The sequence below is a fragment of the Cyprinodon variegatus genome, unplaced genomic scaffold, assembly GCF_000732505.1.
Source record: "Cyprinodon variegatus isolate N-32 unplaced genomic scaffold, C_variegatus-1.0 Scaffold52, whole genome shotgun sequence".
Taxonomy (NCBI): domain Eukaryota; kingdom Metazoa; phylum Chordata; class Actinopteri; order Cyprinodontiformes; family Cyprinodontidae; genus Cyprinodon; species Cyprinodon variegatus.
In genome coordinates this window covers 1,191,306-1,203,782 of record NW_015150505.1, presented here as the reverse complement: position 1 = coordinate 1,203,782, position 12,477 = coordinate 1,191,306, and the positions used below count along the sequence as shown (strand labels likewise).

The 12,477-nt window shown below is 40.4% G+C and overlaps 1 protein-coding gene across 1 annotated transcript in view; it reads left to right on the top strand.

The window, feature by feature from the left end:
• Positions 1-6,086, top strand: part of mfsd7 (major facilitator superfamily domain containing 7) — a 20,640-nt gene extending 14,554 nt beyond the window's left edge. The window contains exons 6-10 of the mRNA XM_015371046.1: positions 1,250-1,366; positions 2,091-2,243; positions 2,329-2,486; positions 3,236-3,339; positions 5,245-6,086. Coding sequence (XP_015226532.1) covers positions 1,250-1,366; positions 2,091-2,243; positions 2,329-2,486; positions 3,236-3,339; positions 5,245-5,402 — 690 coding nt within the window. The 3' untranslated portion in view covers positions 5,403-6,086. The remainder of the gene's footprint in view (positions 1-1,249; positions 1,367-2,090; positions 2,244-2,328; positions 2,487-3,235; positions 3,340-5,244) is intronic.
• Positions 6,087-12,477: the final 6,391 nt, after the last annotated feature.

Here is a 12,477-nt window from a genome sequence, read left to right as displayed (position 1 = left end):
TGGTCCTTGGCTGGTTGTTAGCTGGTCATAGGCAGGTCGTTAGCTGGTCCTTAGCTGGTCCTTAGCTGGTCATTAGCTGGTTGTTAGCTGGTCCTTGGCTGGTTGTTAGCTGGTCATAGGCAGGTCGTTAGCTGGTCCTTAGCTGGTCCTTAGCTGGTCATTAGCTGGTTGTTAGCTGGTCCTTGGCTGGTTGTTAGCTGGTCATAGGCAGGTCGTTAGCTGGTCCTTACCTGGTCATTAGCTGGTTGTTAGCTGGTCCTTAGCTGGTCATTAGCTGGTTGTTAGCTGGTCCTTGGCTGGTTGTTAGCTGGTCCTAGGCAGGTCGTTCGCTGGTCCTTGGCTGGTCGTTAGGTGGTCCTTGGCTGGTCATTAGCTGGTTGTTAGCTGGTCCTTGGCTGGTTGTTAGCTGGTCCTTGGCTGGTTGTTAGCTGGTCCTTGGCTGGTTGTTAGCTGGTCCTTGGCTGGTTGTTAGCTGGTCCTTGGCAGGTCATTAGCTGGTTGTTAGCTGGTCCTTGGCTGGTCGTAAGCTGGTCCTTGGCTGGTCGTTAGCTGGTTGTTAGCTGATCCTTGGCTGCACCTTAGCTGGTCCCCTACAATTCCTTTTCAAACATAAACATTTGTACTAAAATACTCTTTCTGTCATGATTTGGGGACATTAAGATGTAAAGAGAAGCCCCATCTCCTGGTCAGACACTGTAATTCAGTGAAAGGTTGGAGTTGAAATAAAAAAAGATGCACACCCAGGAGAAGGAGGGCGTCACTTCAGTGGCTGGAAGTTGGAGGAGATTCTGCTTGAAGTTGCAGGGAAGTGGGCTGCCATTCGGCCTGAGTTTGACTGGGAAGGGCCATTTTGAATGGCTGCTACTGTACATATCAGGGAAGCGCTTCCTCTGCTCTTAGGTCTCCCACCACCAGTCAGCATATGAAAGTTCTGAAACTCAGAGAAAATGTTGCAAACAGTCTCTTTTTTTTTCAGCAAGTTGGTTTTTAAGTTAGCCATTGGCTTCTGGTCAATCTGCAGTCTCTGGTCCCTGGACATGGGCCATGGTGCTGCCATACTGTACGTATGTGCTGGGAAACTGTCTTGAGGGAAGGGGGTCTGTAACATCTAGATTTGGCCATCAATGTCCAAAATTCATAGGTAATTCATTAGGTAATTCTCCCTCTGCGTTAGGTTGCTGTTGTCCTGCCCTGTATCTATCCTGATGGCCTGTCTGACCTTTATCCTTCTGCTGTGCTTCCTCTGCAGTTACTAAAGAACAGAGCCTACCTCATCCTTCTGCTGTGCTTCGGCTCAGGCATAGCCATCTTCACCTGCTTCTCTACGCTGCTGGAGCAGATCCTGTGTGTGAAGGGATACACCAACGTATGTACAAGACCTCACCTGCTTTTATGTCTTGTGAACTATTTACAACAGTAGACCTTTAACTGATAAGTGCGTCATGTAATGCCACATTCACTGATTCCATCTTGTATTTAACTAGAGAAATCTTCCCTGTTGATTCTGACCAGCCTCAGCATTCATGCTAATTAAAGCCTTCATGCGAAACCACCACCGTGAGAATGGTGTGTTTAGGTTGTGGTATTTTAGCCACACAGTCATAGAGAATTAATGCCAAAAAATGATGTTACATACATGTACATGCTGCACTCTCCACTAATTTGTGGCTAATTTGTGCAAATTGTTAAAAAGTTGAACATATTAACCCCTTGAACCCCATTGTAGCAAATATGCAACAAACTCCTTTGAGTTATGAACACAGCCAAGAATGCTTTCCTCAGCAACAGTTTTTACACATTTAGTGTGGACCTAGGAACCTTTGGCAAGCTCCAGTTTCTGTTACAACTGGTTCCTAACGGTATATATTCTAAATGTTGTAACGAATTTATAATATTCCTACATTTCTATTTATTTTTAAAAATACTTAGAAAGTTTCAAATTTAATTTGTTAAAGTTAAGTTAAAAAAAAACTTTTTTATCTAAATATATAAACATGTATATAAATCCAGTCATCAATGGGTTGAAATACTTTGGCATGTAAGCGATATCTAGCAATACTGTTAGGTTCAGTGAACTCTGACCTCTGCAGGACTTTGCTGGCCTGTGCGGTGCCCTCTTCATTGTCTTTGGGATTGTTGGTGCCGGCATCGTTGGCGTCTATGTGGACAAGACAAGGAGGTTCACCGAGGTCACAAAGATGGGCCTGAGCCTCTCCACTCTGTCGTGCATCGCCTTCTCAGTGGTGAGAAAATGAAAAGAGCAGTTTGGAAAGAGATCCTGGTAGAGCTGATTCAGTTCAGATATTTCCTTGTCCTTTTTAACCTCAGGTGTGTCTGATGCCTGATCAGAAGGTCGCAGTTGCAGCTGTCTGTTCTCTCTTTGGCTTTTTTGGTTTCGCCATCTACCCAGTGGCTATGGAGCTGTCTGTGGAGTGTTCGTATCCGGTCGGGGAGGCCACCTCAGCTGGACTCATCTTTGTTTCAGGGTATCACTGCCTGACATGCACCTGAACACCTCAACAGGTTTTCTAAGGCTGATGTCTAAACCAGTTCATCAGTCTAACTGATCCCCGATATGTATTGTTTTTTCTTCATTCATTAACATGATAAAAAAGGCACTGATAACCCATCTGTTGGAGACGTCTCAGTATAAACAGAAAAGGGACCTTTAAAAACATCAACAAAGTAGGAGGCACTAGTGAATTGGCAAATACCAGTAAACGGGCTGAAATTAAAAAATAATAAGATCTGAAAAGACTTTGTAAAAATACATTCTTACTTAAAAAACGTCCATCCAGAAGAATAAAAATCCATTAGAAATTGAACAACAGAGCTTTCTTGGATGGAGTTCCTGTCCCAACACATTTTAATTTTACATAGAAACAGAAATCAGAATTTGTTTCTCTTATTATTTATTGTATATAAGTGTTTTATTTTATAAAGTCTTTAATTTCTCAAAAACCTGAACTGATTTTAACTTGTTTCTATTTAAGTCACAAATATACTTTATTGATCCCAAAGGGAATGAAATGTTGCAACTCAGAGGGATTCTTTTCACCAAGTAATTTTAGATATCAATAGCTATAGCCAGGAAGGGTCTCCTGTAGCTGTCTGTCCTTCAAATGATACAAAACTGCACATCATCAGGTTTATTATTTATTCACTCTTGAATTACCTGCTGTAAGTGTTGTAATTCTCTGAATTGACTCATTTCTCAAACATTTTGTTCTTGCAGGCAAATTCAGTCTGCTGTTTACATCATCCTGCTTCAGGCTTTGACCAAACCGCTCACTGAAGCTCCTCTATCCACCTGTGGAGATGCAGTCCTGAGCTGGAAAGGTTGGTCACATCAATCAATCAATCAATCAATCAATCAATCAATCAATCTATCTATCTATCTATNTCTATCTATCTATCTATCTATCTATCTATCTATCTATCTATCTATCTATAGATTCTGGTATTTTGGAGGCTAGAAAAACGAAGGGACATAAATGAGCAAACTCAGTCAGACAAATTTCTTTAATAAATCTTTTTATATATATAAAACTTACATGGTAATATAAAGGTGATAGCTAAAAGTTTAAAACCTTCTGGCCAGTAAGTCAGCTCCCATCTTTACTGTTTACCAGCCAGTTAGCAGCTCCACTAATGCTAATGCTATCTATTGATGGTGGGGGGCTTGAATCTAATAAATGTAACACAGAGAAGTAGCTATCACACACCGCTATCACACAGCTACTGTACTAGGATCTGACAACATCCACAGGATACTCTAAACGAGACGGAGCGCTGCTTAAAGAAGCAGACCTCTGCCCTGACTGCCGTCTGTTCACCTCCCGGTATTCTGTGCCTGTCATGCGGATCCCACCTGCCCCTCGCTCAGCAGCGTGTCGGTCTCTATCACCTGCAGGATCAGCTCCCCCTCCTTCCATCCAGGCTTCTTTGTTTTGGCTTCAATGAATCTCCGCTGACACGAGTAGTCTGTAGTCTTTTTGATTCTTCAGTCTTTTTTTGGTATTGCTCTGCTTTTTGTTTAATAAATCCCTTTTTTAAAGAACCCCTGGCTGAATTGTGGGTCCCCTGCCATGATTCATCACAAAATTATTACATTTCTTTGTACAAGACGTGATTTTACTGTGAAGGATGTATTGTTTTATCTGTGTGCCATAGATTTTTGTATTTTATTTAATTTATTCATATTTTTCACTTGAAAAATGCAGATAAGAGCCATTAGAGTGAATACAACTCATTTGATTTTTCAATTTTTTTATTTCTCCAATTGAAAGCAGTGATTGGTAGGATCATTTTCAGTTTATAATGCATGCACTTTCATTATTCATCATGTGTTTATCTTAATAAGTTTATTGATATAATAAAAATTTATTAATAATGTTGATATTAATATTTTGTTTTTAAAAAAACAATGTGTTAGGTTATGGTTCAATAGGCTATGTTCAAATCAATATGTTTTAATAAACATTTAACCAGTCCGGCCCTCAGCTTGTAACAAATTTGCTTTTTTGGCCCTCCGTGTATTTGACTTTGACATCCCTGCTCTAGATGTTCTTTAAACTTATTTTTATTGGAAAATTGATCATCGGAAGAAAACAATATAGCCATGAGTTTTAAAAGTGCTTCCATTAAAAAAATCTACTGTTGTTCGTTTGACTTCCAAATGGCCCAATGAGCACAGCCGATAGAATTAAAATAACAAAGCTGCTGTAGAAACAAGAAGTCTCACTTCAACATAAACTGTAAGGGTCGGTCTCTTTAGCTCATTTTGTTTAAAATAATTCAGTTCTTTATTCACTCCTGTTAATCACAATGTTTAGCATAGGTAGAAGTTCTACTCAACATTTGCAATACTTCATAATAATATTAAAGTTAAAAGTACAGTGCAGTAAAACTACTCATAAGTGTATTTTTTTAAATTGCTACTCAAACGAGTAAAGCTAGTTACTGCCCACCTCTGCAGAGACGGGATTGAAATAGAGTAAAGGCAGCAGCTCTTCCATCTTCCAGGAGAACTGGTCTGCCAAGATTCTGAAAGCTCAGCGGAGAATATTGATGAACAGATGTTTTGCAGATATCAGGTGTTGTTTGTCTAACAGATACCTGATAAATAAGAACACACTGAATGTGCATTTAAGAATAAATTTAAGCCACTTAAGCCTATTTTTTTCCTTGCTTGATTAAAATCTGAATTAAAATGTGTTGAAAGTGTGCTCTTCCTCTCCTCAGTGCCCATGATGGTGATGGCAGGGCTTTCCACCATTTTCACCTGCTGCTTCCTCATCTTCTTTAACACACGTTACAGAAGGCTGGAGGCGGAGGAACAAGCTGCTTATGAGACCAGAGAGAACAGCGCCAGCACCACCTATGAAGTAGTGGGGACCTGAAGGGGCTCAGTGGGTCCAATCCCTATATGAAGTTTAATGGCTGTTGAATCAGCTCATTCCGCGCACTATCATTCTTTAAAAATACTTCAGGGATTCTTTAGACAGTACCTGCGATAACTTATTTATGTTTTCTCTTACATGAAAGGAGGATATATAATCATAGATTTCCTGTACCATTAAGCTAATCATAGAGAGGACATTTTAGTTATAGTCACCCCTAATAAAATGCTTATAAAGTGTTAAATATGTTCAGTGATTAAATCTCTACTGGCACAGTACTGTCCTTTTTTAATGTTCTCTTAATACTGGATTAAGGCCCCATCATAGTCTGCATGATGGGGCAGTTTGCATTCGACTGCAGCCTGAAAAACATGATTGCACTCAGTGTAACATACCTATGCACAATTTGGAGTTGTGTGCACGTCATTAGCTGGGAGTCCAGCAGATAGCCATATCTAGGTGCAAAGGGCTTCTTTGGCAACATTCTCTGGGTTCCAGTCAGATTAGGAGCAGAAAACAATGGGCATATCGACTGCAGCTGTAGATTTAAAATCTGGGATTTAAGGCTGGTTTATACTCAGAAACCAGTTCGTCTGCATGTGTGTCGCAGTGAACGCAAATGGGCCCCCGCCCCTTCCACTGACACTGCTGCACCTCTCCCAAATTGTAGGTAACCGCAGACAGGAGGCCTCTGATTGTTCAAATCTACATCCGCTCTACACAATGCATATTTCCTGTTTGGTACCTTACTGGCTTATTTTGTTTGTATGACCAACATTGTGGAAATGACTCGTGAAGATGGACCAGCTAGAAGAGCGAGGTGTGCGGGAACACTGGGACCCTTTTTCCACCTGGATCCCCGCTATTTTTCGCCCTCATGTACCTCCGTTGTCACACAAACTTGCCCCTTACGTTTCCTCACCACCATATCTAGACCCACAGCTAGTTGGTGATTGTCCTTCTTGTGTTGTGGTGTGGAATAACATAGCGCAGACCATGCTTCAATATCGGGTTTAAATCAAAAATATATCTGCAACAAGCTCACTGCGACACACTGCTGCAGGAGGATAACCGACCCTTTAGGCAGCCGCTGAGATGTGGCTGCAATGATGCTGCAGCCCTAAGATGTGTCCAATCCTCCTTCGAATTTCACAACCACTCAAGCTTCAATATTCTTGATATACCTCATAAGACCCTGCATAGACCATACAGGGTGTGGGTACTTTTTTTCATGTTGTGCGGCTTTAGTCTGGTGGGAACAAAGCTTTTGCTAATAATTCTTAAAGGTACCATATTAGATGTTTGAGCAGGAAAACCCTCACCATGTTTACTGACAGAAGGAGCTTAGGTACTTTTCTGAATGGACAAAAATACATAAGTAATTATGCACTGAAGTAGAATGAAAACAAAAAAAAACAACAAAAGGGAACAACACCATTTGCCGCTTTTGGCTCGATCCGAATACCTCAGATCATTAAGGACATAAGTCAGCATAATAAGTAAATTATTATGTAAAGAAATGCATAATTTCTTCACATGCATTGTGTGTATTGGGAGAGTACTGAATGCTTTAGATGAGCTTCATCTGTTCACTGTATTTGTGCAACTTAATTTTTTTGTAGTTCTTTTTCAGAACGCTGTAGTCCAAATCTGACCAGTGTCTTTCATGTATGTGTGCCTTATAATGATGTCTGTAAGGCTTAAAACTGTTTGGATTCTGAACAGCATTCCAGAGCATCGTGGTTCTCCTGGATAGTCTTTTTACTGTTGATCTTGTGAAAGGTGAAGGGATAGGCCGCCTAGCGCCTATCATAGGCGCTAGGAACAGGAGCTAGGAGCTACAATTTGACGTACAGTATTCTGATGAAGCCTTTGAAACCACCTGGGTTCTTGCACTGATCTAAACCTAACCAGGATCCAAAATCCCTCTGAAGTAAAAGTGTTTTTTTTAACTGAAGGATCTCAGATAAAATCATGAAAACATATTAACATTTTTTTTTAAAAACGTTTAACGTTAGGATAAATCTTTAGAGCTTCGGTTGGGGAGCATCATGGTGAGCAGAATTTCATACCTAACGAACCTTTATTTCATTTGCCAAACTATTAAATATTACAATGTAAAATTAGAGAATTGTTTCTACAACTGTGTATTTTTTTTACTTCTAATGACTAAATTAAAGTTTATGTAATTTAAGTGGTTTCTTTGTCATTACTCTGGAGCATACTCCTCAATGCTGGATGAATAAAGGCTACAGTCCACAAGGTTTTCCTAGGGGATGAACACATCTAATTCCAACACAGATAAACTGCTTGATTTATTTTATCATTTAGAGACCGAAACCTGAAATTGTAGCGTGACTATTTCATAACAAGGACAATCTCTGGACTTTAAGATTCCTTGTTTTGAGGAAGAGCTTTGAAAAGGATTATAGCTGTTTGACTGTGAGTCTAGTTTTCAAACATGCATCGTTGTTATGAGATTGAATTCAGTTATTTTTACAACAATTCCACCAAAAACTTTGCTATAGCTTAAAATAAAGAACCTCACTAATGTTAACATTGTAATACAGCATATAACCACATGGTGGCACCACTTGCCTTATTGTCAATCAACCACTTTTTTTGGTTTAATTCTTTATGGAGATTTCTGTGTTCACAAGGACTATGTAGTGAATTTTGATCCATTATTGTTACAAGCAAACAATGCATTTTATTACTGGAAATTTGGGGAAAAAATGCAACCCAGAAATAAAAAAAGAAAAAATCATTTCAATCAGAAGAAGGACTGAGAGAAAATTTGCTGTTTTCTCATTTTCTTTTAAAAATGCGTTTTATCGCTCTTTTACAGTGGTCTGGGAGGAAGCACTGAAAATAAAGAAATGAGAGGCATACAGGTGAAAACGTGCAGCAAATGGCGAAATGAGCTGCAAACACACATATGATGCAAAGTCAAAAGCAAAGTCAAAAAAGAAATGCAACAGAAAATCAATGCAAACAAAAACTATTTTACTTACTAAAAATAGAAGCAAAACTCTAAGATGATAAACCGCACTAAATGTGAGATTAAATGTGTAATTTAGTCTGGCCCTGATGAATGAGACATCAGAAGATTGTTGATGAGAACAACCTGTTGTCTTTTAAACCATGTCTGTGCCTATTGGCCAACGCTCTGACCAATGAGCGCAACTGACTGTGACGTAGTAAGCGCGACTGAAAGCTGGTGGGGGAGTGTAAACAAACATCCTGTTGGTAAAACGGCGAATACGTCCTTCCTAAAAATGAATGAGCGTAGAGCCTCTTCCTGCTCACGTTTCAACAAAAACCCCAAATCTAATCCTTCCAAAACTGATTCCAAAGCTGAGTCAAACGAGAACTGTTCAATGGTTGTTGCCATCTTCCTTGTGCTTTCTACAGCGTCGTGCAGCTTTGTCGTCCCGCCCTCAAAACCCTGCATCCAGAAATTCAAAACACATCTCTGCGTTGTGATTGGCCCGCCAGTTCTAGGGCCTGGGGCATTGATCGAAGCTAGACCACTAGCAGACAAAAATTATTTTGGCCGCTGGCGAGTGGGGCTAGTTTACTAGGCTAACAAAAACCTGCAATCAACAAAAAAAAAAAAAAAGATGCAGCAACTAAAACAAAGCAAAGAATGATGCAAATGGTAAAAACCACTGCAGACTCGCTCTAAAAAATCTGGAGGAAGTTGAACAAAGAACAACTTAATTGGATCAAACCCTCAGCACAAACAAGAAGTTATCTTCAATGCAGACATAACATTATTTTTTAAAGATGGAAGATGAAAGGAGAGGTTTGTTATCTTTAATTTCATGTCAAACACATGGTCTTACAGTGTTACAGAATAACAGCATAGTTATGTATAGCAATATAAGTAACAATCTGGTCTGATAGGGTTAGTTCTTTGTTTGACTCCCTGTTGTGGTTTGGAGCATTTATGTTTTTTTAGAGCAAGTTTGCAGTTGTTTTGAACATTTGCATCATTTTCTTTCTGTGATCATAGCATTATGTTTTTGCCTGCAGCATGATTATTTTTGTGTTTGCTGCATCCTTTGTTTGCAGTGTTTTGTCGTTTCATTCCTATTTTTTTTTTTTTATTTTGTGTATTTTGGATTTTGCATCATATGTGTGTTAACAGCTCAATTCGCATTAGATGAATGTTTTTCCTCTGTTTACAGCTCTTTTTTTTTGCAGCGTTTTTCTTTTGAATTTGTTTTTTGAGCTTGTGTGTTTTGGAGTCACAACACTGTTTTTGCTGTTCACTTCATCGTTTACTGTGCATTGGCACCTGTCAGCCACCGTACTCTTGACATGCACATTAACCAATAAAAATGTTGGTCCAAATAGAAGCATTTGTATGAATCTCTTCTCCTGGATGGGCATGTGGCGAGAGTAGACATTGGCTTGCATTGTGTCCTGGACACTACAGCAATCCCTAATGAGTATGCATGCAGTAACAGTGGAGAGGAAAAACTCCCTTTTAACAGGAAGAAAGCTCTGGCAGAACCAAGCTCAATGTAAGCGGCCTTCTGCTGAGGCCTACTGGAGAAGCAAGCAGACATACAGGATTAAAGAAGTAATAATAAGTAAATACTTTCTCTGTTAGGGAAGTTATTGGAAACTACTGTAACTTTGTAGGATGCTTTGTCTAGGAAAGGAACAATTAAGCCGTGAGCCAGTTTTTGTGCCTAAAGGGATGAAAGAGAGCACATACAGTTAGTTACAGTAAAATCTGAGCCCATAACTATATGTAGGAGAGAAACAGGACTAAACACAGAAAAACAGGCCTAACTCTATATTCTTCAATTGAAGGTTGTGATGGCAGAAGCCCAGGTGATGTTTCTCTCCAGGATGGATACACAGCAAAACAACACAAACCAGATAAAGTCTATTGCTGGGCACACACTGTACGATTTTTTGCCCTTTTCGGGCCGATTTTCCAGTCGTGCAAGAATTTTTTGATCGGACCATGTTTCAGCCTCATCGTGCGTCCTGTGTCATGTAGTACACAGGAGGTAACGAGGGGCAAGTAGCTTTTAACGACCACCTACCGATCAGGAATGATAAGGACCGGAGAAAATCAAACATGTTTGAAATTCAGTCGGCCCTTGTGTTCGTGGGCAAACCTTGCTGTTGAAGCAGAGCTACAAGCGTCTACAAGCCGATTTACTAGAACCTCAAGCATTCTGACCAGCTGTCTCACCGTGTGGTGTGCACCAACGCTACATTATTGCTGGTGACTTATTTGTCTAGACTCAGGGGGCATAACTGTCAGACCTCTGGTGTTGCTGAGAACACTCAGACACAACTTTCATTACCCTGCTAAAGGTGAGTTCAATCTGAAAAACTTACACGAAGCGAAAAGACAATTAGAAGAAATGTATTGATACAATTACTTTGTCTTTGGCGCCTAGACCTCCTTAGGAAACATAACACTGAATTTTGATAGATATGCATGAACAGGAGTAAAGAATAGGGCTGTTTCCCCCCAGGCCTGAAACTGGTGGTGGAGTGGAGATAGATGAAGTTGGTCAGTCTGTAGACTGCTGGTTAGAGAGACGGTCTGCTGGGGTTTATGGGGAGATCCAGTGGATTGCGTGAGCTAATACTAGAGCTTCAGGGACCTGGAAGATGGATGTCCAGTTTGGATAACACAGGTTGCGGGAACCTATCCATGTTGAGCAAGCATGAAGCGACAGTGGAGAGGAAAAACTCCCCATTTAGAAGAAACCTCTGGCAGAACCCGGCCTTAACATGGCGGTGGGCGATCTTCTGCTGGACCGGTTGAAATGAGATGCAGAATGCAGAAAGAGTCCTGAGTAATGAGCTCTGACGAGGCTTTAGCTAAGATCATGGAGGAGGGGCTGGAGGTGGGTTGAAACGGTGTGATCTGAATGAAATCACAAAGCGCAACCACCACCTGTGCACCAGGCAGCAGATAAGTTGCAGATCAAAGGCCTTTTAAGATAAGCTTTGGATGCCGATTGGCTTTCATGGAGGAGTGGTTCAAAGCTGATTGGCTGTGTCGTAGGTGGATGTAGGCGAGCAGTTTCTTTAGTTGAACTTCCGCCTAGGCTCCATAAAATCTTGAATGAGAATCCCTAAAACTTGCTGCTCGGCTCGGTGCATCATGGCTGCTGTAGGTTGTGTGTGTTCACAGTCCTGTATACAAATACTGTATTCTTTTTTGTAAACTTTATGTTGGGTCTGCCATTAAATTATCAAAAACAGTAATTCAATAAGGTTTCATGCAGGTAGGCATTCTTTGAGAATATACAGTTACACACTTTGACCAGGAGAGGGTGCAACAAGACATACTTTAGTCCACTTTTTTCAGTCTGACTTATTTTGTAGGTTCTCTCAACAAGTAGGATGGTTTTCAAATTGATTTTGGTTTGACCACATGAGGCATAAGCCTGATTTTATGCTATATGAATATAGTGAGTGATGCTATCAGCTTTTGAAAATAGTAAGCATGTGTCCTCTTTCTTTGAAACCATTGCTCTGGGCCATCCTGTGCACCAAGCCTCCTGCCCAGTTAGATATACACAACAGTCCAGAGGAAGGATGATGCTGAGGACAACTCTGCTGATTAGAACAGAGACCACCACTGTCTCACTGCTTCATAAATAGATTATATCAAGCACATGATCGCCTCCCTCCTCTGTTTGCATAAGAAGATGTTTGTTTGAGTCTACAAAGCTGATCCATCTGAGAGTTAGGGGAGGTCGCAGCGTTAATGTACCCTGGAAAGATGCTTGCTATGTAAGATTGAAGGAAAGTCCCAACTAAATGTGTTGTTTCTAAAGCGGCGGACAGAAACGGTCCTGTAACTTTATCACCCCTTAAGTGATTTAGCCCAAACACTCATTAGGTTATGAATAAATCTTGTTGTTTTTCTTCAGGGGTAACAGAGTCACTTTTACAACTCATGCTAATGTTCACCATGTGAGATCAGACACAAGGGAACAACCTTTAGCACATCCATCAAAGCTTTCTGAAGTATTTCTCCTGACCTGTGCTGCCCAGGAGCCTTTACGTAAACAATAAAAAAAATCTA